Raw genomic sequence first — 26,995 nt, forward strand, 5'->3', positions numbered from 1 at the left:
CCATGTGACAAAGAACTTTATATCATCACAGACAACAATGTTGGTCTTCTGCACCCAAGAGGAACTGGTCATCTTCTCTCACATTATAAATAAAGCTAAGACTCACAAGAATATTGTTTAATCTGAGCAACATCTGCAGCATCAGAGAACCTTCCATATGCCATTCCAACATGAAGGTAGGACCAGAACCAATGAGTTGAAATTAAATCAGAGTTTCCAGCTCAACATTAAGAAAGACTTCTTGACAGTTAGGGCAGTTCCTCAGTGGAACAGGCTTCCTCAGGAGGTGGTGGGCTCTCCTTTCTTGGACATTTGTTAAACAGAGGCTAGGTGGCCACCTGACAGCAATGCTGATCCTGTGAACTTAGAGGAAAGTATTTGTGAAGTTCCTGCATTGTACAGGCAGTTGGACTAGATGACCCTGGGGGCTCCTTCTAACTTCACGATTCTGAGATTCTATGAAATTTGATCCTGAATGCAAGTTCAAAACATGATCAGTTCCAAACCTACCATAGTTCCAAAGTTAAGCTTATCATTAGTTATATTCATAATGGAATCAATTTGTGGGCTCCCAGGTGAGAATGGCTGGGAGCAAAAGTAATCAAGGCTGACTGTGAAGAGCTCCAAGGGTGAAATTCAATGTTGGTAAATGTAAAGTGATGCACACTGTGACAAAAAAAAATCCCAACTTCAAGTATAGGCTAATGGGGCCTGAACTTGCTGAGACTAAGAGTGAAAAAGATCATGAGGTTATAGTGGCTAGCTCCATGAAAGTGTCAACCCAGCATGCTGCAGCAGTGAAAAAGGCAAACTCTTTATTAGAGATTATTAGGAAAGAGGTTGAGGATACTGCAGAAAGCTTCTACGCTTTCAAGGCAAATGACGCTTTTTTACATTTAACTCATTATTAATTACCTCCAAAGTATTCTATCATTGAAGAATATGATGATGATAGTGGATTTATATCCCACCCTCCACTCCGAATGGCTCACAATCTTCTTTACCTTCCTCCCCCACAACAAACTGAGGTAGGTGGGGCTGAGAGAGCTCTCACAGAAGCTGCCCTTTTTCAAGGACAACTATCCGAGAGCTATGGCTAACTCAAGGCCATTCCAGCAGCTGCAAGTGGAGGAGTGGGGAATCAAACCCAGTTCTCCCAGATAAGAGTCGGCACACTTAACCACTACACCAAACTGGCTCTCTTGACAAACTTGCTCGAGCCTTGCCAACTAAGTGTAGGGCAGACAAAATGGAGACATTCTCTTCCACTGTCATAGCTAGACTGAGAAGGCTGTGATGACAGGAAGTTTCTAGAAGCTACAGCACAAGCTGAGGAGACTAAGCAATCAAGGTTTCCAGGACCTATAGCCAGGCTGAGACACAGAAGGAAATGGTAGCCTTTATTGACAGAAGACATACAAGGATTGTGTATCTCGTGGGATGGAGATTTTAATATATTCCAGCTTTACCCACGCCTCTGTAAATGAAGTGTATGGGGATGTGGAATTTGTGTCCCACATAAAAACAAAGGTAGCTGCTGAGGATCAAATAGCTTTATGGAATGAACTGTTCCCAGGACAACCCCTGCCATCCCACCTCTACCTGCAAAACTGCCAAAGCCAAGAAGACAATGAGACCATAGTAATGCTTTGTGAAATTTATTCAGGACTTTTTACATAGAATCCTCAGGCACAATTTTATGGGTCTGTTGTCCCAATACCAAACAGGTCAGCGGGCATCACCTTAAATTGTAGGGCATCAGTCTTTTCCTCACTGCTAGATACTCCAGAAATACCCTTTCCTCTTTTCCAGTGATTGAAATAAAGCCACCTTATTGGAAAGCATGTGTGTTTCTTTTCAAGTTTGCAAGAGACCGCTCCCTCATGCTTTACATCTCTCACTTTACATCTTTCACAAGGATAAGAACAACATGGCAAGAATATTTGCTTTCAGCAAAAGTAAAGGAGCAAATAACATAGCTATGTTCATTCCTACAGCTAGAGAATATCAGAAGAATATTCCTATCATGCTCCTGTGCTCTGCTTTGGGACAATCTTTCCTGAAAAATCACAGTCCAAGTGAGTTTCCATGTCACGTGGGAAGGAAAGTGCACATTTTTTAGCCATTGGTGCCACTTTGCTGCTGTCATCCCCCATCCCCTTATAGCAGGGGTGGCCAACGGTAGCTCTCCAGATGTTTTTTTTGCCTACAACTCCCATCAGTCCCAGTCATTGGCCATGCTGGCTGGGGCTGATGGGAGTTGTAGGCAAAAAGCATCTGGAGAGCTACCACTGGCCACCCCTGCCTTATAGCCATGACTACCCCCACCTCCTGAATCACTACAGGGCTTTTAAAAAAATCAATAGTTGTTAATAACGCCATAGTGATATATAGCAACTACTGATTTTTTGAAGCTGGCAAAAAGCCCCTCAATAGAGGGACCCCCAAAGTATGACCAAAGAAAAAATCCCCCCACCCTAGTGGATGCCCGGCTGCCACCGCAAAAGCCTCTGCATTTGTTGTGGCAGTGACTGTACAATAGGGAATCATAACCACGTGAAAACAGCCTTGGATGGAATCACAGATCAGTTTGGGCATGGCTGAATGCTGCCAAATCCCACAATAAGGATTTTCTTCTTCATGACATCCTATACAAGGGCTGAACAGATAAGGGACATTGGATCTGCTCCCCAATCAGGCCTTCCTGGCTAGAAAGAACTCCACATCAAACTGCAAAGTGAAGACTTCAATCTACCAGCACATCTCCTGAAGAGTAAGCACCCCAGCCTACTCCTTCACACTTTGGAATGTCTTCTCAATTCATCTATGGTGCTACCTAACTCAGAACTGCAAGCAGCAACAGCAGAGTATTCTGGGAGAAGGAGGGAGTAGCTTACCCCTCTTCTCCCAGAAGAAGACTACATTGCTTAATATGTCCCTACATTCTGAAACATACAACAGCAATGGCATCTTCCCCAAAAAACCTCTAAGAACTGTGGTTTAAGGTAAGATATGAGGAATACTTAGACCCCAGGGCCATCCCTGCCAATAGGCAAACTAGGTGATTGCCTAGGGCACTGGTCTTCTGGGGGTGCTGAATTGGGTCCCCCCCCATGTGACTTGGTGACATTATCAGTGCAGGGAGGGGCACCAGAAGTTAGCCTTGCCTAGGGTGGCAGACAGTCTAGGACTGGCCCTGCTAAACCCTTTGCAGAACTACATGGTAGCATGAATGGGAACTCCTAACCTGGTTTGGAACAGATTTAAGTTTGTAAAGCAGGCATGCTTTTAGTTAATTTGATTCTCAGACTTCCTCCTACTCAGCAAGCATGGCAGGAAAAGTAAAGACGAAACTGCAGCTGGTATGCTTTATTCTCCCTGGCAGAAGTTGCTGTGACAATTTGGAAGGCCAGATCTAAGGCAAAGATGAAGAAAGAACACACATTCCCCATCAGCTTCAGAGGGGATGCCTAGTGACTGTAAACATTGGGATCTTAAAAATATTTTGCCCCAACCCAAAATGTTACAAATGGAGGGGAAGGGCAGAGTTAAAATAACAAATTGCAACGTTACCCAAACTCTGTCCCTAGCCATGTTTTATTATTTTCTTTCAAACACACAATACAAAAATAAAGATTTAAAAAAAATAAACACACACACACATAAATTGACCATCAGCATTACATCCTGAGATTTCCGGTTTGTAACAGCTTGAATCAACAAGAATGAACAGAGCCGGAAGACCGAGTGAAGTCAAGTGAAAAGGAAAAAGCAAGACTATGATAAATTAAAAAGGATGCAGAAAAGGAACACACAGTGGGTGGGAGAACAGATGCGAAAGAGGAGGGGAAAGAGAGGGAGAAAGGAGGAGAGAAAAAAACACTTTTGTGAATACCCAGCATTGCAATTCTATAGAGCTACATTGTATTCAGGCTCCAGCTGAGAGCACAAAAGTTCCTGCACAGGAGGGGAAAGGTGAGCCACCCCCTAAAGTGGATCTTCCACTCTCCTTCAGCAGGAAACAATATAAAAGTACCTTTGCAGCTATCCCAGAACAAAGCCCTACCTGCACCCTGGTTCAACAGAAGTGGCCAGCATGGCTGTAGGGCATGCTTCACAAGGTCAGAGAGCTACAGCTCCTTTAAGTCAGCTCTGACAATTTATTTTTGCATAGAGAAAGGAGACCAGCGGGAGAAATGTGGACATCTTTATGCAAAACGCCAGCAGTCTCTCACTTGGCAGCCATGTCCAGGAAGCCCTTTTGTCCTGGGTATGCTGACAATGACTGTCTGCTACACTCTCCCTTCTGCTTTGGACCTCCAATTGAAATCAATCGTCTTAAGTGCACTTAATTCTGTACTGGACAGTGGCCAGCACCTGGACTTTGCTGCAACACTTAGCTTATTGAGAACCCCAGTTCTGAGTCTTACACAAGAGGATAGGCAATACCAACGCGGTGAGGACTGAGTGGGGGAGGTGTTTCTACCATGTTCTACAAAGCCTTTCCCCTTCCCCCCACTCTCTATTAATGTCCCCAAGTCCACACTATCTGCTCTCTGCCAATCACTCTTAAGAAAAGCAACCACAGCTTATGAAAATACAAGCAAAATGTACACCTACACAATTTATTCTAGGCAAACAAGTTTGGGAGATGCAAAACTTGGGGGGGGGATGTTTGTTTTTGCTTTTAATCACACAATAAATCAGCCCTCTTTGCCATCTTGGGTCGGGCCATCACAACTAAATGTTGAGTCCATGCTTTTCATGCAGGCCCAGCTTCAAGCCCTAGCTTCCCCAGCTTAAAAAAAAAAAAGATCTTGGGTAGAGAAAGATAGGAGTGGGCTAGATGGACCAGTAGTCCATCTCACTATAAAGGAAGCGCCATATAATTGTTTATGCCGTTTTCCAGCTACTTTCCCCCTTTCTTTGCCCCCCCCCTCTCCATAGGGGGGTTACTCTGGAAGACAAATTCAGTACAAGGAGTCAGCCCCCCTATTAATACCTCACTAGAAGAGTCCATGAAAAGGGAAGGAAGTAGGAAATCAATCATACAGGCCTGAGAATGAAATTGGAGTGGCACCTGCATAGGAGAAAGGGGAGGAGGAGGAGGAAATTTTGACTAGGGAAAAATACAGGATTCTAGGCATGGGAGTGAGAGAGGAGACAGGAGCTCAGGCTTTACAGAAGGTGAGGAAACAGGCATCGCTGAGCAAGGGAAAGAGTGCAGAGCAGAGAGAGTGCAAGCCAGGTAAAAGGGACTCCAAAAAGAGACGGAGGAGATCAGGAGACAATCAGCAGAACCCTGGTTAGATGACCTTGTGACACATTAAAACATAAAAGCCCCTTTGCACCAAAAAGCAGCAGCTGCCCAAAGGAAGCTACCCTCCCCCGTCTCTCCCTGAGCCTTTGGCCCCGGCGTATTGCTTGCTCCCCGCAGAGGCCTTCCCAGAGCCCCCCCTCTCAGAATGCTTCCCTGCCACTGGCTCTCACCCAAAGGGAGCAGATGGCTTTCAACTTGTGTTTGTCTGGGTCATGATTTTCCTCAGGGATTTGCTGCACCTTTCTCCTCCGCTGGGTCTGCCTCAGCCTCAGCTTCTGTCTCCTCCTCCTGTTCCTGCTCTTCCTCCTCCTCTTTGTGCTGTTCCTCCTTCAGCTCTGGATCCTCCTCCTCCTCCACGCTCTGCATCCCAGCATGCAGTACAAAAGGAAGAGAGGACGGGAAAAGCTTGCAAGTCAGCCTTTGTGCCTCTAGCTCATCCTTAAAACCAAGGGCACAAACTATTGCTGTCTTCAGTGGAGTTACACCCTCCTAAGACCACTGAAGTCAATGTACTTAAGAGCGGTGTAACTGTACTTCGGGTTGCAGTCCCTCAATTAACACACTTTTTAAAAACCCATAAGTGGTTAAAAAACATGACCCTAATTGATTGGGCAGGCAGATTATTATTATTATTATTATTTTAAAAAACTGGTTTTAACCATTACTTAACATAAACTGTAGGTAATAGACACCATTTTAAAAGAGTCATTCCCACATACACTACTTTCAAACTGGAAAGCAATACTGTTCTAAGATAGAGTATAATATTAAAGCATGAAATATCTGCATAAAGCTGTGCATGTCATATATACATCTTTCTCCTCATTTTCATATGCAAAAATTTATACTGATTTAATAGACTAAAACAGATACAATTAATGGACTGATATTTGTTCATTTGGCAACAGCTGTTAAAAACAAGTGGTTAGACCTGCACTTGGGAAAGAGTTTCAGTTCATGTTTTATAATTAATGACGGCTTTGTCCTGGAACACCAGCAAACATATCCTATGCAGACATGCAGGAGATGCTTGCTTACCAATCCGATGTGTGTGTGTGTGGGGGGGGGGGTGGTATCTTACCTAATAAATTTCCACATGTTTCAAAACAGGTAGCTCTCCCTTTCTCCCTACTTCTCCTGTCTTAAGGTGACAACAACCTTGCTTCCAATGATCAAACCTCAGCAGAACAGATGCCATTCATGCTCTCCAGAAGAAGTCAAAAGGAGAACATGAGCAGAGCTGTCAAAGAGATATTCAAAATATTTAGGGCACCTGTGTACCAATGGGACTGCAACATGATGCAGGTGGAGAATAGATTCAGTAGTGACACAGAAAAACTGCAGATGCAACATGATTACCTTCAGAACATAAGAGCCTCCAAGTCTGGTCAAATGAGAGGTGTATCTATCCTAGCACCCTGGCTCAGAGAGTGATCACAGGACACCAAGAAAGCTCAATGTGTATTCATCACATGTGCCTCATGCCCAGCTTAGTCCTAAGCTGATGGACATGCAGGTAGCTTGAAACACTGACTGAACCCCTCTCAATCTTGCCCTTCCCCAAGAGATCCTACATTTGCTACTACTACAATAAACAGCACATATAGCTGCCTCTACCTCTAACCAGGGAGAGATCACCAAGCATTGCAGCACTGAGACTTCCCATTACTGAAAACATTAACTGACAACTTCACAAGGCCAGTTCAGAGGACTGCCAATGCAATCGGAGCTCTTTTTTCTACCTAATAGCAGCTTCCAACCTTTGGGTGGCCAGCAATATGCTATTCAGAAGCACAATACAATTACAGAGTGAATTCATGTTGAGCTCCAGGTTTTGGCAGCCAATGGCTCCAACATATCTTGAGATTGATATTAAACTTTTAGTTAGCAATCACATCAGCCATATCCTGTATGTAATCCTCCATGAGCAGAGTTTATGAAACTCTATTCCATACCCTGGGCCTTCCCCATCTGAAAGGAGAGGGTGCCTCAGCAGCCAGAGTAGAGTCATGTGACTTTACATGTTTGCTTAACAAGCAGGTAATTAAGAAGACAAGGATGCTGATAACAGTTCTCACCTTGGCTTTTCGACTGGGCTCACAACCTAGGCCATGGGGCGAGCTGCACAGTTCCTTGGAGACCACACACAGGAACTCTGACTGGTCCTCATTCCCGTAATTATAAGACGACCCAATATTCACCAGCTGGGAAGCATAAGGAAAGAATTTGTTCATCTTTTATCTACTGCAGGGGTGGTCAACGGTAGCTCTCCAGAAGTTTTTTGCATACAGCTCCCATCAGCCCCAACCAGCATGGCCAATGGCTGGGGCTGATGGGAGTTGTAGGCAAAAAACATCTGGAGAGCTACCGTTGGCCACCCGATTTACTGTATTTCTATCCCACTCCTCAAAAAAAACCCCACCAACTTTCAAGGAAGTATACAACACAATATAGGTTTTTGGTTCCTGTTTGTGAACACTCATTTCCTTTTCTTTTATCTAATACATATGTGCCAAATATAAGATTCCTGAAACCAAGAACATTTGGCTCAAATGCCAGCATGCAAATACAGCATGTACTTGCACATAATTAATCATGCACTACTAAAAATTCCACAGAACACGATGGGGAAATTTGAACAAGTTGATAAGCTGAAACCCAGTTCTTCTCTGCCAATAAAGGAACTCCTGATTGTACAACAATATAAAATGTGGTGTACTTGCATACTTAGCATACAGTGACCAACTGTTAGATCTGCTTTTTTGTGGAATTTCCTTTCCTCTCTCCCTTTTAATTAGATGCTAGACTACAACTGAGAAAAAGGGGATGCAGTGAATGATATCTTTAGTGATAACAGATGTGTAGGAACGGGGAGCATACTTAGTGGCAACTTATTTTTATTTATTTTTATTTGATTTGATTTATATCCCACCCTCCCCGCTGAAGCAGACTCAGGGCGGCTCACAATATAAAAATCCCAACAACAGTTAAAATTAATAAATATTAAAATTACACATTCAAGAATAAAACAAAATTCAATAGTTAAACAGTTAAAACAGAATATTAGTTTGGTGCTATTTCAGTGGTGACGGCCTTCTTCGGCTTCCCTTAAATACAGGTGCCATATCAATTAAACACCAGCCGGAAGAGGAGAGTCTTGCAGACACTGTGGAACTGCACAAGGTTCTGTAAGGCCCTCACTTCGTCTGGCAGTTGGTTCCACCAGCAAGGGGCTGAAATTGAGAAGGCCCTGTCTCTGGTTGATTTTAATCTGGCCTCCTTCGGCCCGGGAATTACTAATAGATTTTGTGATCCCTATCTGAGTACTCTCTGGGGAACATGTGGGGAGAGATGGTCCCTAAGATAGGCAGGTCCTAGGCCATATAGGGCTTTAAAGGTGATAACCAGCACCTTGTTAATGAATCCGGTATACTACGGGCAGCCAGTGCAGTTCCCGCAGTCCCGGCTGAATGTGCTCCCACCTGGGGAGCCCCAGTAACAGCCTGGCAGCCACGTTCTACACTAGCTGCAGCTTCCGGGTTCGGCACAAGGACAGCCCCATGTAGAAGGCATTACAGTAGTCCAGCCTCGAGGTGACCGTTGCATGAATCACTTTTGCCAGGTCGCCACGCTCCAGGAAGGGGACCAACTGCCTTGCCCGCCTAAGATGGGAAAACGTAGATTTAGCAGTGGCTGCTATCTGGGCCTCCATTGTCAAGGCAGGCTCCAGTAGCACCCCCAAGCTCTTGACCTTGTGTGCCATTGTCAGTGGTGCATTGTCAAACGTCAGTAGGGGAATTTCCCTTCCCAGACCGCCACAACTCAGGCAAAGGACCTCTGTCTTCGCTGTATTGAGCTTTAATCTACTCAGCCTAAGCCATCCATCCAAGCCATGGCTCGTAGCACCAGATCCAAATTTTCTGGGACACAGTCAGGCCGGCTATCAGTAGAAAGAGCTGGGTGTCATCAGTGTACTGGTGACAGTCCAACTCATACCTCCGGGCAATCTGGGCAAGGGGGCACATGTAGATGTTGAAAATATCGGGGGGAGCATCGCCCCCTGAGGCACCCCGCAATCAAGCACATGCCTCTGAGACAGTTCACCCCCAATTGCCACCCTTTGTCCCCAACCATCCAGGAAAGAGGAAAGCCATTGCAAGGCCAACCCCTGAATCTCTGCATTGGCGAGACAGCGGATCAGCAACTGATGGTCAACCATATCGAACGCTGCCGATAGGTCGAACAACATCAGTACCGCTGAGCCACCTTGATCCAGATGCCGCTGGAGGTCATCCACCATGGTGACCAGCACTGTCTCCATCCCATTACCTGGGCGGAAGCCGGACTGGTGAGCGTCTAGGACAGAAGCGTCATCCAGAAAGCTCTGTAACTGTAGCGCTACTGCCCTCTCAATAATTTTACCCAAAAAGGGTAAATTCGAGACCGGCCGGTAACGTGCCAATTCGGCCAGGTCTAATGTTTTTTTCAAGAGAGGGTGGACCACAGCCTCTTTAAGAGGTGTTGGAAAATGCCCTTCCATGAGGGATCTATTTAAGATATCCCGTATAGGATATCTAAGCTTCCTCTGGCAAGCTTTAATTAGCCAGGAGGGGCAAGAGTCCAAACCACAAGTTGTTGAGCATACAGCAGAGAGGATTCTGTCAACTTCCTCCAGACTGAGTGCATTGAAGCAATCCAGAGCTGAACCAGAAGACAGGCACAGGGCCTTGAGTTCCCATACTGTCTCCAATGTGGTGAGGAGGTCGTGGCTGAGCGATGAGATCTTATCTGCAAAAAAGTTCGCAAAAGCCTCAGTCGATCTCCAATTCCCCAAAATTTGGCCTGCCTTGTAGCAGTGTTGTAGGGGTCTGAACTGTGTTGAACAACTGTGCCGGGCGCAAAATTGCAGACGCAATCTTGGCTGCAAAGTAAGTTTCTTTGTGGCTTCAACTGCCATCTCATAGGACCTCATAAACTCTCTATAAGATGTTCTAGTCGCTTCATCTCGAGTACGCTGCCATTGCCTCCGTAGCCGTCTGAGTCCTCGTTTCATCTGCCGCAATTCCAGGTTGTACCACGGTGCTAGCTTAGAACGAGGGCGCAGAGGATGCCAAGGTGCAATCTCACCAATGGCTCTGGAGAGTCTGTCATGCCAGGACTCAACCAGGTCATCCAGGGAATCGCCAGGGGGCCAGGAATCCCATAGAGCCATTTGGAACCATTTCGGGTCCATCTGGCTCCAAGGGCGAGCTAAAATGTGTTCACTGCCTAAACGGGCTTGGAATGGGACATCCACACGAGCCTTGAGGGAGAGTGGTCCAACCATGGCACTGCTTCAGCAGTAATACCGTCCACTAAAACTCCCGCTGCAAACATCAAGTCTAGCATGTGTCCCACTGGTGAGTGGACATTGTAACAAATTGAGAGAGTCCCAGTGTCACCATGAATGACACTACGTCCATCGCCTGACTGGAGGTTGCATCATCGGCATGGACATTGAAGTCACCCAGGATCAAAAGTCTTGGGTACTCCAATGCCCAGCCTGTTACGGCCTCCATCAGGGATAGTAAGGCGCCAGCTGGTGCGTTTTGCGGATGATACACCATCCAGATCGCCAACCCCTCCCCAACATCCCATGCCAGACTGGCACATTCAATGCCATTGATTTCTGGGGCCGAGAGGAGTAAGCATATGAATAGAGCCACCACCACCACCACCCCCCGCTAGTCCATGATTGGTGAAAGACTGAGTATCCTGGGGGAGCCATTTGGGAGAGAGCTACAGTTTCCCCGTCTCGCACCCAGGTCTCAGTCATGCAAGCCAAACTTGATGTTGAGAACATGGATAGGGAACGTTTTTCTCCTCCTGTAATACTAGAACTTGGGGACACCCAATGTAGGCAATGGGCAGCAGATTTGAGATGGACAAATGGAAAGTACCTGTTCTCCAAAGAAGTAACTAAATTGGGGGATTTTCTGCCAGTGGACACAGTGATGACCATGACCACAGATGGCTTTAAAGAAGGATTAGGCAGATTCGTGGGGGAGAGATCCATCAGTGGCTACTAGCTATGGTGACTAAAGGGAACCTCCACATTCTGAGATAGCAAACCCCTGGATATCAGCACTAAGAGGAAACAGCACAGGAAGTCCTGGTCTTGCTTATTAGTCCTCCAGAGCCAGTGGTTGACTACTGTGTGAAAAAAGGATACTGACTAGATGGAGTCACTGGTCTGATCCAGCAGAGAACCTACAGTTACCAAGTCTGCTGCTTCCTGCAGCAGGGGACTTTCACACATGCCCTTTGCACGTGCATGCCGCAAAGATGTCACCCGGAAGTGATGTCCCCGCACGGCTGCTCTAGGCGTTTCCAGGAAAATTCTATGGTTTTTCTGGTCGCTCTAACCATTTGAGATGGAAAACTCTATGGTTTTTCTGGTCGCTCTAGCCATTTGAGGTGGAAAACTCTATGGTGTACCATAGTGTTTTCCCTCCCAAATGGCTAGAGTGTCCGGAAAAAAACTGAGTTTTCCTGGAAATGCCTAGAGCAACTGCGCGGGGATGTCGTCGGACCAGGGGCTTGGCAACCCTAAGAGAAGCTCTTGTTCTAAATGGTTTAAATGAAAAATATATTTCATTATTGCTAATGGCATTATGTAAATCTTCTAATTTATATGTGGAAAAGTTGGTAGCTGCAAGGTATTTTTTTAAAAGCAAATCTGGGAAAATGAACCAGTGGGAGAAAGTTACAGTACATTGTAAGCCATCTTGACTTGTGTTCATCAAAAGTGTTCAAATAAATACTCTTCCTGTCTAAGTTTGTCAGTTAATCCATGGCATATTTCTGACCCATAACCAAGTACAGAAGACTCTATTTAAATGTCAAACTACTGGAATCTAAATTTCTTTGCTGTATTACTGTTGCCTAGAACTTGAGGTTTATGCAGTTTTTACTATTTTCTTGGCTTTTATAAATGGCAAGTAATAAAAATGTAATGTGTGCACAATCTTAAAATCTAAATAATAAATGTTCCTATAGCAATTAGTTCCTCATGAGTCATCTGACAGTAGCTCCAGATGATTCAACTACCACATGAGTGGAGTGACTGTAGTTCCCTGTTTCAACACAGATGACAGTTATGGATAAACTTCCTTCATCTAACCATCTTGGTCATGGAATAGGTCTCTCCCTTTTAAGAAACCAGCTTCAGTCCAGGTACACAACTGATAACACAGTGTTAATCAGAATCTGCCCACATTTTCCAGTTCCACTGCACAACTTGGGAGGGGGCAAGGTAAAAAACAAAGCATAAATCTAATAAATCTGAGATTCTGTGGTTTTGCTATCTACAGTGCTTCACCTCCTAGAGACAAGTCAGAAGTCATATGATATTGCCTCAGCTGGTAGCCCTATCCACTAGAAACTGTTACAACCCATGGACCTTGGAGTACAATTAATACAGGGGTGATTTCTGCTGGGCTCATAGCAGCCCATATAAGGAAAACCATTGAATGGAAAAAGCAGGTTAAAAATATAATTTTTTTTAAGTAGATATACAGGAATGCTAGGGGAAAGGAATTTTGCTCCCCATTGTCTCTCTTCTCTATGTAAATTACCTGGGAGATCAACCAACCAAAAGGTGAGGCATAAACCTTTAAAAAAAATTCTAGGGAAACTATATTCAAGATGCCCCCTCCATTGGTTTGCACCGACCACCATTTCCTGCATACCTGTTCAAAGCGCCATCCATCAGACATAGTGGAAACCATTTGGGTGAGCTCCTCCTCTTGACATTGAAGAACTCGGTACACATGCTTTGGAGGCACCTAGGAGGAATGGAAACAGCACTTCATGTGATAAGGCAGCCTTCCTCCCAGGCAGACTCTCCAGGTCTGAAGTGCCATCCTAAGCAAAGTTATACTTTTCTAAGTCCAAAAGTCAGAAGACTTACACTCTGCTTAAGATGGCGCTGTCCATCACAGTCCATCTATAGCTGGCTATTAGTTACAAGATATAAATGGAACTCTCTGTCTGGAGCAAGTGATGTTCTGTATTCTTGGTGCTTGGGGGCAACAGTGGGAGGGCTTCTAGTTTCCTGACCCCACTGGTGGACCTCCTGATGGCACCTATTTAAGCCACTGTGTGACAGAGTGTTGGATTGGACGAGCCATTGATCTGATCCAACATGGCTTCTCTTATGTTCTTATTCACAACCTTAGCATGAAGGCAGATCAGATCCCATCAAGGGGAATTACAGGTCTTCAAATAAAGATGAGTGATTGCTGGCTGCAGTAGCTATACAATTAATGAGCAGGACATCATCTTTCAAACCTTTCTAGTCAATTCATGACTGCCAGCTCCAGACTGAAAGGCCTCTGTGTCTTTTACAGGAAGATGGCACTTAACACATGTCTTATACCAAGTAATACGTTGGTTCATTTAACACAGTAGTATACACTCCAACTTGAATTCCTTGGGGACTCAGGTTGAGACAGGTCTTCCCAACCCTTGTTACAAGAGATACCAGGCTAAGTTCCTGGTACCTTGCACATGCCAAGCATATGCTACTGAGATATAGCCTCTGGGATGTTACAGCACAATTTCCCAGTGTTTGTTTCCCATGATGATATTCCTCCATTCCCCTCTCCCCAAGACATACACAGCCAGGGCACTTCAGGCACATTGACCAGGCAATTGCCTTTCAACTTTGAAACAACCCACATATTTAAAACTGTAATCAAAGATAGCAAACTCAAACTATGCAGCATTCTTCTTTTTCTTCTCAGGGGACAACCCCTACAACTTGTTTCCTCCTGCAAGATTGACCATGGATACCCACCACTGTGGAATTCAACATTTTTGGCATCACCAGGGAGCTCAACGCCCCTGAATCTCCATCTTACACTCCATGTCCCTCTGCTGTTATCCCATTTCTCAAGTAGGCCTTCTGTAGCCACATCCCATCACACCTGTGTTACAGTGTAGTCCTTCTCCTCCAGTCTGTCCTTTATTAGTCTGATTAGAGACCCAATGTTGTAGAATTCAGCTTCTTCCAGAACCCCTAGAAATACAGGCAGAAGGCACAAGAAAGACTATAATGAGCAACTCTGCCTTGCAAGCAACTGAGCTGTTTCACTGCTGACTGGGTACAATACAAGCACTATTATCTAGTCTATATACTTTTATGGCTTGTATGTTCATATAAGTAGGAAAGGTACGAAGATAGTTTCAAGACCAACTTTCTGGATCTGCTCTGTATTATAGGATCTTTGAAGGGTGAGCTCAGAGGGAGAACACATTGCACTGAACTTAGTAGGATTTAGTTAGTGGCATGGAGGCAGTGATTAGTGGGCTGAATTATTCAAAGTTTCACTCTGCCATGAGGCTTTCTATGTGTCCTTGAGCCAGTCAACCTAAGTTACCTATTAGGACTGTTGTGAGGAAAAACAGAGGAGGCAAGAGGTATGTATACCATCATGAATTCCTCAGGAAGAGGGCAGGGTTTTAAAAAATGAAATATATACTATTTTATTTTAAAAAAATAAAAGCAGAGGGGGGAAAGCATAATGTGGCTCTCATCAGCAAATTCAGACTCATGAGAATGGCAGCTTTATTTTTTGAAAAGGGAAAAACAAAAACAAATTTAGTCTTTTGATTATGAAAGTACAAGTGAGGGACCTGCAAAGACTTGCAGGGGACATCTCAGTTTATCCTGTACCCCCTTCCCCTATTTCCCTTCCCTGGCTGCCCCTGCAGCCATGCCCTTTTCCTGTTTCCTTCTCTCCTTCGCACCCACCAACCTTCCCCTTCCCTCCACCAGAAGAATTTCTCCAGGAAAAATCTGGCCAAGATGTGCAGTAGCCACAGGATGAGTGGGGTTGGTAGTGAGTCTCTGATGGCTGGATGTGTCCCTGGTGAGTCCTCCATCAAGGGATGTGACAAGAGAGGAGGATGGGACTTTATCCAGGACTATTTTGGTTTCTAAACCCACCCCTTCCCTTCTGCCATGGCTTTGCAGAAACCAAGTCTTGGAAGGCACAGCAATATCACTGTAGTTGCCTAGCAACCCCCAAAATGATCGCTTAAAGCTAGTGGCAGTCATTTTTTAAAGCCACAGACTTTGTTTCTACTATTTGGGGGAGTTTTAATCCCTCTCTCTTTTTTTATTTCAGATTCTTCTACAAACCTGGGACTTCCTTCAGGTTTGTAGAGAAATGCGCCCCCCCCCCCAATCTCCTAGCTCCATTTTGCGGAACTACTGATCATATCCTCTATGGAATGTTTCAGAAGTAAATATATGATGCATACTGTCTAGACCAGGGGTGTCAAACATGCTGACCAGGGGCCAAATCAGGCCCCCAGAGGGCTCCTATCAGGCCCCTAGGCAACTGGCTGTCATCTGCTGCCTTCTCCCTCTCTCTCGCTTTATTTTGCATCACAGCTTGCTTTGGCAGGCTTGCTCAACTGCACAGGAGCTACAGAGAATAACCCCTATTTTTTCCATTGGCTGAGGCTCCGCCCTTGAGGAAGGGGGGGGAGGCAGAGCCTGTTTTGCCAGCAGAGCTACTGAGCCAAGCCTATTTTCCTTCTATTGGCTGAGGCTTCTCACCCTCCTGGTCCCTTGGGGAAGGAAGGAAAGAGCCAGAGCTTCCTTTGCCCAGTACCCTGGATCCCATGGGAGAACTACAAAGAATGCACCTTTAAGACCAATGAGTGCTAATGTTTTAAGCATGTTTTAAGTTTCGTAAAGAATATATTTAATTGTGTTTGTGTCCTTTATAAAGTTTATATCTCTGCTACCAAATAGGTACACATATGGCTTGGGTCAACATGGCTTGGCCCAACATGGTCTCATTTATGTCAGATCTGTCCCTCATAATAAATGAGTTTGACACCCCTGGTCTAGACTTTGGCTGTTGAAATTGCAGAAGTCAAAGGACTGGATAAGTGAAGATTTCTAAAAGTCAGGGATGAGACTTTAGAGTCCCACAGCACCTTGCTGCTCCCTGTGACCAGATGAAGCAGAATGTGAGAATGTGACACTCATAAATGCAGCAGAATGAATGGGGTCCTTTTTGCAAGCTTAGATCATGATACTGCCATCTTTGATGCTCTGGGTGGCTTAGGTACAACCCAGGCAGAATGACAGCACAAGCCAAGCATTCTGTACCAACACAAGAGTACTCCACTAGGATGAACCAGAGAGTCATCCAGTCCAGCATCTTGTTCTGAACAATGGCCATCCAGATAGCTCTAGGAAGCCCTCAAGCTAGAAATGAAAACACCCCACCCCCCACCCCCAAGTTCTTTGTCCCCAGCATCTCCTGATCAGAGACCTCTGAACACAAGGTTTCCATTTAACTATTACGACAGACTCCCAAAAATACTAGGGCTCCGTACTGGGTCCCATGCTCTTTAACTTGTTCATTAATGATCTGGAGTTGGGAGTAAACAGTGAAGTGACCAAGTTTGCAGATAACACTAAATTGTTCAGGGTCGTGAGAACCAGAGAGGATTGTGAGGCACTCCAAAGGGATCTGCTGGGTGAGTGGACGTCAACATGGCAGATGAGGTTCAATGTGGCCAAAGGCAAGGTAATGCACATTGGGGCCAAGAATCCCAGCTACAAATACAAGTTGATGGGTTGTGAACTGGCAGAGACAGACCAAGAGAGAGATCTTGGGGTCGTGGTAGATAACTCACTGAAAATGTCAAGACAGTGTGCGATTGCAATAAAAAAGGCCAACGCCATGCTGGGAATTATTAGGAAGGGAACTGAAAACAAATCAGTCAGTATCATAATGCCCCTGTATAAATCGATGGTGCGGTCTCATTTGGAGTACTGTGTGCAATTCTGGTCACTGCACCTCAAAAAGGATACTATAGCATTGAAAAAAGTCCAGAAAAGGGCAACTAGAATGATTAAAGGGTTGGGACACTTTCCCTATGAAGAAAGGTTAAAACACTTAGGGCTCTTTAGCTTGGAGAAACGTTGACTGCGGGGTGACATGATAGAGGTTTACAAAATTATGCATGGGATGGAGAAAGTAGAGAAAGAAGTCCTTTTCTCCCTTTCTCACAATACAAGAACTCGTGGGCATTCAATGAAATTGCTGAGCAGTCAGGTTAAAATGGATAAAAGGAAGTACTTCTTCACCCAAAGAGCGATTAACATGTGGAATTCACTGCCACGGGAGGTGGTGGCGGCTACAAGCATAGCCAGCTTCAAGAGGGGTTTGGATAAAAATATGACTTTTCTGTTTTGGTAGACCTATCCTACATGAACAAAGATAGCTATCTGTATGTGCGGCCCCCCATGCATCCATCACAAAAGTTACTGATGGCTTCTTGCTAAAAGGCCCACAAAAACCTAGAAGTGGTCTCAAAGCAAACTGGACTCCAGTATCGTTTCCCCAGCTATTGCCACTATCCCCAAGCCCAAATATTCCAGTTGCATAATTTATCTGGGACTGCTACTCTGCTCTTAGAGAGAAGAGTGGTTCCAAGTATGAGTAGTTTCCATTTAGTCATCATGGCTAGCCAACCAGGAAGGCGCATGCTAGCCTTTCAAGAGCCAGTTTATACATTAATATTGCCACTGCTACAAATCCTATCTTTTTTCCTGGTCCTGGAAGCAGGTTTACCTCAGGCAGGTAGACTGAATCAAGTAAAAACTCCCCCCACCCCGAAGAGCTACTGATATAGAAGCTACAACGCACCAACCAGACTGGCTTATAGGGCATCCAAACAGATCTCAGTCCTGGCTCTTTGCCTGTTACAAATTAAAGATGAAATCCTGAATTGGGAAAACCAAAAATCCTTGGATTCTGTTGAGTGACAGGTTTTAGAGGCATCTGTGAGACAAAACTAAGCTGGCATCCAAGTAAAAGAAAATAGGAAAGAGCTTGATATTTATGCCAACACCAAGGGGATATAGATGTTGAATTCTAAAAAGAACTAGGCACAGTTACGGATAGAGACTGAAGGGAGAAAATATTTATTTCTTCAGTCTAGCATCCCTTGAGTTATATAATTTGCTTAAGGCCACAGTCCCACAGCATGATGGAGTTCAAGGCACAAAAGGAATTTCTCTACATTCAGAGAGAACACAATTGCAGTCAGCATAATAAGCAGTGTGATGCCACCTGCAAGAACATAAATTGATTACATATGGAGATAGGAAAAGTGGAGAGAAGAATATGATCTTGTAGATGCTAAACAGAGTTGATTTTGGTCACAAAACAGAACAATAAGTGGGTGTGCAGCTAAAAAGAAAATATAGAGGGGGAAAAACTAAGATGAGGGAAAAGAAATTTAACATGGCAGCAGTGTGAAAATATCACTGCTGATAGCAAGGACTTGCAGGCAGCATCTCAATTTACACTGTAACCCCTCTCCCACTATTCCCTTCCCTACCAGTCCCCGCAGCCTCTCCCTTTTCCTGTTTCCTTCTCTCCTTCCCACCCACCCACCAACATATCAAAAGGACAACTAAGGCAAATGGCATCAGAGAAAGAAGCTCAGAAAGGCCCAGAAAAATAGCTGAAAAATTCAGAGGGAAAGCCTACCCCTCCCTGGCCTTTTTTCAATTTTTCTAATAGAAAATGCATTGAAATGTGGGGAAGCACTAAAAAGACCTCCTATGAAATATTTTTACGATAGGTGAAGTGCTTTTTAAGAAAATGTCTTACTCAAAATATGTAGTACGAAAATTTATGTATCATAGTCTACAGCGGTATACTATACAATGATAATACCTATACCTACTATAAACAATCCCTGAAGTGGATGGCCCAGGCTAGCCCAATCTTGTGAGATCTTGAAAACTAAGCAGGGTCGGCCCTGGTCAGTATTTGGAAAGGAGATCAATAATGAATGAACTACTCATGAATAGCAGGGTAGAGGCTTGCAATGGCAAGCCACCTCTGAATGTCTCTTGCCTTCAATATCCCACGGGGTTGCCATAAATTGACTGCAATTTGATGGTATTTTCCACCACCATACTACAGACAAATATTTTCAAAAGCACCTTTCACTTCTATATATTCTGTTAATTTAAAGTTTTGACTCAATCCAATGGATTGGGTTTGTTTCTATATCCTTGGTTTAATTACATTTGATGTAATGATACTTATTATGCTTCACCTCCCTATTTGCAATAACTTTATATTGCAAAGGGATACTGTACTTGGTCCCATTTTTTTAAAAAAAAACTAGTATTAAAAAAATCATTGTTTTTAAATATAGACAGCCCACTTTGAGCATGGGGAGTGGGCAACAGTCAGCATTCAGCCTGAAACCAGATGTGGATGTCTTGAGAACAAATACTGAGGAAAGCAAAACTCAAGCTGCATGAAAAAGGAACCACCACATGCCTCCCTTTCCATGTTCACTTGTACACAGCCTGATACTGAAATACAATTTTAGCTTTATCAGCGCACCCAAATCTAATGGATAAGACAGACCTCATCACTCAAAAAACCGAGTGTTGCCATATATTCTAAGGGAGAAACCAACCTAGATACCTGAATACTTAAAAAATCAATTTCATTTTAATTATATGATGGGTAGATCTGAGGGTTATCCAGTATCTCTGAATAAATATCAAATGGAAAAAGAAAGAAAAATCAAAATGAAGGGAATGGCTAGTAAGGACGCAAATTGGTACAGAGAGAAATAATGCTACCAATATATCAAGAGAGATGGAGACTGTTAAACAACACATGACAAACAAGAGAAACAGCATATGTTTTAAATGTGGGATGTTCCAAGTTCTGTCCCTGGTACCTGTCTTAGTCAAAAGATATCAGCACTGGGGGGAAAATCCCAGCCTAAGACTCAGAAGAGTAAGTGCCAACTGGAACAGACCATGCCTGCTGAGTCTGTGACCCATCAAGTTGATCACAGCAGCACATCGGAAAAGCTATAAACTTTTTGCTTGCTTGGGACTGCACCAAGCATCCAATAAAATTATGTTTAGCTTGGTGAATCACTAAACTGGAATAGATGGTGCTAGGCTAGAAGCGGGGTGGGGGTGGGGAGAAACACATAGACTGAACCATGCCAGCATTGTGAGCTGTAGATCTGGGGTCACCAATAAAATGCTATCAATGGAGGGGCAAACGGTCCCAGGAGATTATTAGAAGGTACAGGATATAAACCCCTTGCAGAAGCTAGGCTCCAGGCTTGGTTAGCATCTGGATGGTCATCTTCATGAAAACCCTATGTATACTGTCCCCCACAGTGAAAAGAGCAAGATAAAAGCACATAAAAAACAATAAATCTGTTCCAGAATGTGTTAGAAGCAGAACGCTTACAGAAGGGGAGCATTAATATCACTGCAGAAGACAACTTTTGAATACTGTATCCATATTTAGTCACTCCGTTTAAAACAGATACAAGGAGGCCTATTTGAATAAACAAAGAAATGGGATGGTTCCAGCTATTTACATGAATGTGAGATGTGAAAGAGTAGCTAGAAGATGTAGAGGGAAAAGAAATTGCAGTTTTTGAACACACATTATTTAGGAACTAGTATCAGAGGAGGTGATCCATTTCAGTTAAATGAGAACAAGGGAATGTACAAATGTCCTATTATTAGATTCTGGATTAATGAGAAGAAGATGGCTTCTATGTATCTGAGGAATAAAATGCTGCGACTGTCTGTCCTCCCAGGGGCAATCATGATATTGAAGAACTCAATCAACACATTTAATTACTTCAAATGCAGTGGAGTCTTATGAAGTACAGAAAGTGGTTCCCCCTGCTAAAAACTTTTCTATCATAGAAGATAAAAAGTTTGAAAACATGGAAATGGGATATTTGACCAGGAACTACGGAACAGTTCATTTTGGCTAGCTGAAAAGCTTTCTGTCCAAACAGCCTGATCACCATGTTTTGTGGAAAGTGGAGTCCTCTGTCCCCACTGTATGAAATGCAGCCTGAAGACCTGGATAGGGGCTATGAGGGTACATTCCTCTGGTAGTGTTAAAAGCATACGTCAGTTACATAACCATTATGGATGCATTTTGGTTAAGCTTATCCTTCAGGGATTTCCATTGTTCATCTCTGGCTTCCCTCCCACCTCAACCTCAGCTCTCAAATGACATCTGGATGGTCCTGGATGATGCCCTTATATTTCATAGGCATATTTGATAACAGATGAACTTCAGGTGCATTTAGGAGGAGGCATATTGCTCTCTTGAAGATCTATCTTCTTCCAGACAGTATGGGAGCTGAAATTAGGGGGTCTCATTCTGATTCACTGAAGGTTCACACCCTTTAGCACAAACTCAGTAAAGGAACCGTAACAACAGAGACTGAGAGAAGCTCCTTCTCCAACTGTTGTCCAGTAACAGTTTTCAGGATAATGCTTACATTGAAGTAGGTTTGCCTCCTTCTTTTGCTAATTTGCATCCTGCTTCTCCCCAAGGGCACACATGACCATCTTTGCTTGCAAGCAATGGGGATAGGCAATTAATGAACTCACCAAGGAATCAGAGTGCCTAGGAACCAGCATTCAGTTACTGTCGAGAATCAATCCGGACCTGCTGTCTGATCTGGAACTTTGCCCTCAACACATCTCAGTCAACTGGATGAGTAAGCAACTATGGCCACTATGAGCTTGAATCCCAGCAATGGAGGGAAGGGGGAGTACAGAAATGAAGCAGACTTCTATGTTTTGACTACCACAATGGCCTTTCTGTTCTCCCCCCCCCCCCCCCCCACAGCATTCCAGCTCCCAGATATGGATGGAGATCACTCAAACTAAGAAGGCCACACCCAGAAAACCAGGCAACTATTTAGGTCAGGCAACGGCAAGAATCTCTTCCCCACACTTCTCGCTTTGTGATACAGGAAGTGAAGCAAAAGCAGGAATGGAACAATTTGTGAGGAAGGGAAACTGATAGGACTGGAGACTTCGAGTCATTTGTGTGAAACCCCAGATGTGGTATTAAAAACAAGGGATGCCAGCCGTAAAGATCCTCCATCTGTAGACTATGAAGCTACTGTGCTTTGGAATAAAGGGCGTACTTTCTGGTTTCATGCTGTGGCATTTGGGGGTTAAGAGATAGCTTCCTACTAAGAGACAGAACTTTGAAACGTTCAAGATTCTAAAATTTATTATACTTTGTTTATGCCTTCTCCCAAAGTGTCCAACATCCTCCTCCTCTCCCCCATTTTTCCTAACAACTCTGTGAGGTAAGTTAGGCTGAGAGACAGCGAATGGCCCAAGGTCACCCAGCAAGCTTCCATGGGCAGAGTGGGGAATCAAACTTGGGTGTCCCAGATCCTAGTCTGTCCCTTGAGCCACTATACCACACTGGCTCTCATGCGCATTTCTCAAGAATCAAAATAACATATTGCCTCAAGAGAGTGGCACCATTCCTTCTCTTCCCTTCACACCCACATCTCTTAGCCCATGAAGCCTGCACTCATACTGTATTGACTGTAAATGCTGCACAGCATTTCAAGAAAATCTTTATTTCTCAGAGGACATGACATGGCCTATTTCAGCCAGCTTCTAGAACCAACCCACAGCTCCAGGCCTTTTACGCATTCCGCTGCCAGCGTAGGCAGCTGTCCATTCCAAAATTCACAGACTTGAAGCCTCACCTTCTTCAGCCATGTCTTTATCTAATACCAGCTTTCCATGTCGGAGGAAATTCAGGATGGGCCCAAAGTAAGTGGGGTCCCGATCGATGAGGTAGGCACCTGTCTCATCCTAACCAGAAAGCAAAGAACAAAGAGGGAATCAGGATGAGTACCCTTGTGACTAGTCACAGGATTCAAATAACCAAAAAACCACACAACTAAGACTTGCCGCTCACTTGCCCACAGAGTATCACCTTTCCTGTCTGACTGTGTTGCCACAGGATATGCATGACCAGTCTAACTAACAGAAGAAGGGCGAGTCATGAAATGTTACTGTGGTGAAGGAAATAAAAATGTTAACCTGGATGAGAAAGGAGCTTCCCACAGAGTTTAGGGTCAAGTAGTGTTTGTGTGTTGAGTGGGGTTTTTCTGACTTGGAACACAGAAGGTCAAGAAGAAGATGCCTACATTGCAAGTAAAACTTTGTTGGTCTTTAAGGTGCTACTGGACTCCAACTTTGTTCTACTTCTTCAGACCAACATGGCTGCCCACCTGCAAATATCTTATTGTGAATTAAAAATAGGGGCTCAATATTGTTGATAGGAAAGGATGGGGAAAAGTAAAGACAGCTGAATTCTGTATATCGGTTCAAAGCAACTAGCCAAATCTTTAGTTACAATTTGGGTTTCACATTTTTTTAATATAATGTGCATTTTAAAATAATGTGCATTAAAGCCCAGGTCTCACAAACACCACTGTGAAAGTGATGAACTGAAGTATAGAGTGCTTGACTCCAGACTGCTGGTGGGACTCCACCATAACTGAAGGCTGTTCCCTAAAAAACCACTCACCACACACGGAAACAGCATATTAACCTTCCAAGAGCAGAGTGGTCTTTTCATGGGATTGAGTTGGTATTATGTCTCCAAAGACTCATGTCTGAGGAAGCACTTTGCAACAGGAACTAGAATTTTGTAAGGGAAGAAGGGCTCTGGCTCATGGGCAGAGCAGCTGTTTTGCATGCTGAAATTCCCAGGTGCAATCTTGTTCAAGCAGGATCTTTTCAAAGTAGGGGATGCAAAACACCTCCACCTGACACCCAAGGTCAGACTAGACAATGCTGACCTTGACGAGGGGGGGGGGGCGGCGGTCTGGCAATGGTTCTCAAGATAAACAAGCAACAGGGGGGAGGGGTGTTGCTTTTTTGGGGGGGGTAAGACACAATCTCTGTGCTCACAAGCTTCCTCAGGAAGTCGCAAGCATCTGAGATAAGAAGGAAAAGCAGCAAAACTACTTTCCCCGGGGAAACTGATCCTTATTGCACTTGGCAAGAGAGCAATGCTGCTGCAGCCGCCCCAGAAGTAAATATTTTGCACAAGACGTGATGCACTTCACTCAAAAACACAAGGATGCTCCAAACAGATTCCTTCTAGAGTAAGGATGCTGCTGTGGGATTGGGCTTCTTAAGCACTTGGGCGGGCACTGTAAGAATTAATGTGATCTCAGGATTCATAAGACTTCTAAAACACCCTGACTTCGCAAAGAAAAAAAACAGAAGGGAGAAAGTGAACGAGGCGGGCTCCAGCGGCCCTCGACAAGGAGGCGTTCCTCTGCGAAAGCCCCAGCACTGCAACGAGCACCAGCGGCTACAACAGAAGGAGGCCGAAGGCGGCTTCGCACGATCCGGACCATCCACGCAAGCCCTTTTGTTCTCTCCCCGCCGGCAAAAGCGCTGCTCAAGGCGCGGGCGAAGCGCGAGCGCGCCGCACATGTCTGCAAAACAACCCGGGTCCTCCCTCCCTCCGGGAGCGCCAAGATGCGAGCCCGGCTTACCCGATCCGACTGCAGCTCCTCGCCTTGGCACAGGCGGCAAAGGAACGATTTCTGCTCGCGGCACAAGGTCTGCCTGGTGGTGAGGAAAACGGTCCCGCCGACGTTCAACCGCACCCATTTGCTCCGGTTGCTGGAGGCGGGTAAGGGCGCCGGGCAGCTTTCCCACGCGTAAGAAGCCCTCTGTCTTTCCTCCCCTCGATCCATCCTCATCTCCTTTTCTCTCCGCGTCCCTCCTACTTTTACAAACAGGCGGCACTCCATTCGCAGGTGTGGAACGTGCGGGAGGATTCTGGGACTTGTAGTCCCCCCCAGAATCTTCCTTGGAGGTGTGTTTTGTGATAGCAGGTAACTCGAAACATGCGTGAGGACTGCTTGCAAGCCCAAGGGGAGTTATTCTTCAGGTCTCCCATTTTTGTGGGGAGAGGACGGGAAGGAGATTGTAAAATGCCTGAGACTCCGAGAAGGTATAAATCCAATCTCTTCTTCTACTGCTTCTCTACAGCGTCCCTCATATTAGTTCTTCTAAGATGTTAGGCTTTTGGTGGTGACAATTCTTGATGGGGAGTCATGCTAGCCTGTCAGCAGCAAAATAAAACAGGAACCTAGTGGCACCCTCAAGACAATATTTATTCCAGCATAAGAACATAAGAGAAGCCATGTTGGATCAGGCAAATGGCCCATCCAGTCCAACGCTCTGTGTCACACAGTGGCCAAAAAATCCAGGTGCCATCAAGAGATCTAGCAGTGGGGCCAGGACACTAGAAGCCCTCACACTGTGCCCCCCCCCTGGCACCAAGAATACAGAGCACCACTGCTCCAGAGAGTTCAACAATACGCTGTGGCTAATAGCCACTGATGGACCTCTGCCCCATGTTTATCCAATCCCCTCTTGAAGCTGTCTATGCTTGCAGCTGCCACCACCTCCTGTGGCAGTGAATTCTATGTGTTAATCACCCTTTGGGTGAAGAAGTACTTCCTTTTATCAGTTCTAACATGACTGCTCAGCAATTTCATTGAATGCTCATGAGTTCTTGTATTGTGAGAAAGGGAGAAAAGTATTTCTTTCTCTACCTTCCCTATCCCACGCATAATCTTGTAAACCTTGATCATGTCACCCGATGTTTCTCCAAGCTAAAGAGCATCAGCTTTCATAAGTTGGAGCTCACTCCAGCAACTACATGCTCATATGCTCTTCATGCATCCGATGAAGTGACCTCAGACTCACTAAAGCTGCTAGATTTTGCCTCTGAGATGCCACCAAACTCTTGCATTAGTTAACTAGGCACATGAATTTGCTTATTTTTGTACTGCTTGCCCTGACTGCAATGTAATGTAGCCACAAGTGATCTCTGATGACATCATACATTTTTATAGGGACATCCAAATTAAACATATTCCCAGCAGAAGAATCAAAATTGGTCAGGGCTTCTCAGTGCAAGTGCTTTTGCAATCATGTGACATCCACAGAATCTGTAGTTTTCAACTCACCACAAGTTATGCATTGCACCAGGCATTACAAACTGCAGGACAAATATGCACCCCCATGCAGGCCCCCAGAAAGCGAGTCAATGGACTTGTTAAGGTTTTATAGGAGTTTTTGTTTGCTTTCCTTTTTGATTCCAGATGTCTTTCCAGCAATGCTGACAGCACCAACAAAGAGACAGTTAACCCCTTTGGGACTGTGGTAGATAGACCAGTCCACTGCTAGCCCTTCATGACAATGCTGTAACATCACTTTCACAATTGCTATAAAATGACATAGACTCATGTCTTTAATTTTAAGGTTATTTGCAGGACAAAAGAACACAGAAGTGAACTGCTGATTCCTAAAGCAGGAAGGAATTGGCTAGGTCAGTTACAAAAACTGGGAAACTCATGTGCTTCAAGGATTAGTGACCACAAATGTATGCTCTGTCTAAAGTTCCCCAAATGCTAACAAATCTCCACTCTGGTAGTCAGCAGCTGGGCACTGGTAGTTTAGTTTAGTGCTTTTGGAAACAAAAGAATAAACAGACCTAGTTGTTAACAATGTTGAAGTTTCTTCCTGGTCCTTCCATGATAAATGTTGCAACACAGGCTCTAGAAAACACACACACCATTCTGTTGTCATGCACTCAAATTTCTCTTGAGGATTAACCTGGGATGAATTTGCTCAGTTAGGAGTGTGTGCTAAAATTTTGGCTTTAGTTTTCAAGGCATGGTTTATTTTGCCATTACACATTCATTTTTTTAATTGTCTTCCATTTC

At 44.6% G+C, this 26,995-nt stretch overlaps 1 protein-coding gene across 2 annotated transcripts; it reads right to left on the reverse strand.

Annotated features, from left to right (window-relative positions):
• Window positions 1-3,579: 3,579 nt before the first annotated feature.
• On the reverse strand, window positions 3,580-25,024 carry KCTD17 (potassium channel tetramerization domain containing 17). Of its 2 annotated transcripts, none has more exons than XM_060245509.1 (6): window positions 24,749-25,024; window positions 22,937-23,045; window positions 14,290-14,381; window positions 13,051-13,146; window positions 7,399-7,524; window positions 3,580-3,777 (listed from the first exon to the last, which is right to left on the reverse strand). In XM_060245509.1, exons 1-6 carry the CDS (start codon window positions 25,007-25,009, stop codon window positions 3,754-3,756), a joined length of 708 nt encoding a protein of 235 aa, XP_060101492.1. In that variant the 5' UTR covers window positions 25,010-25,024; the 3' UTR covers window positions 3,580-3,753. The 2 variants fall into 2 exon arrangements, with proteins under 2 accessions (XP_060101492.1, XP_060101491.1); XM_060245508.1 differs by having other exon boundaries at window positions 3,580-5,680.
• Window positions 25,025-26,995: the final 1,971 nt, after the last annotated feature.

The sequence above is a fragment of the Heteronotia binoei genome, chromosome 8 (genome assembly GCF_032191835.1).
Source record: "Heteronotia binoei isolate CCM8104 ecotype False Entrance Well chromosome 8, APGP_CSIRO_Hbin_v1, whole genome shotgun sequence".
NCBI lineage: Eukaryota > Metazoa > Chordata > Lepidosauria > Squamata > Gekkonidae > Heteronotia > Heteronotia binoei.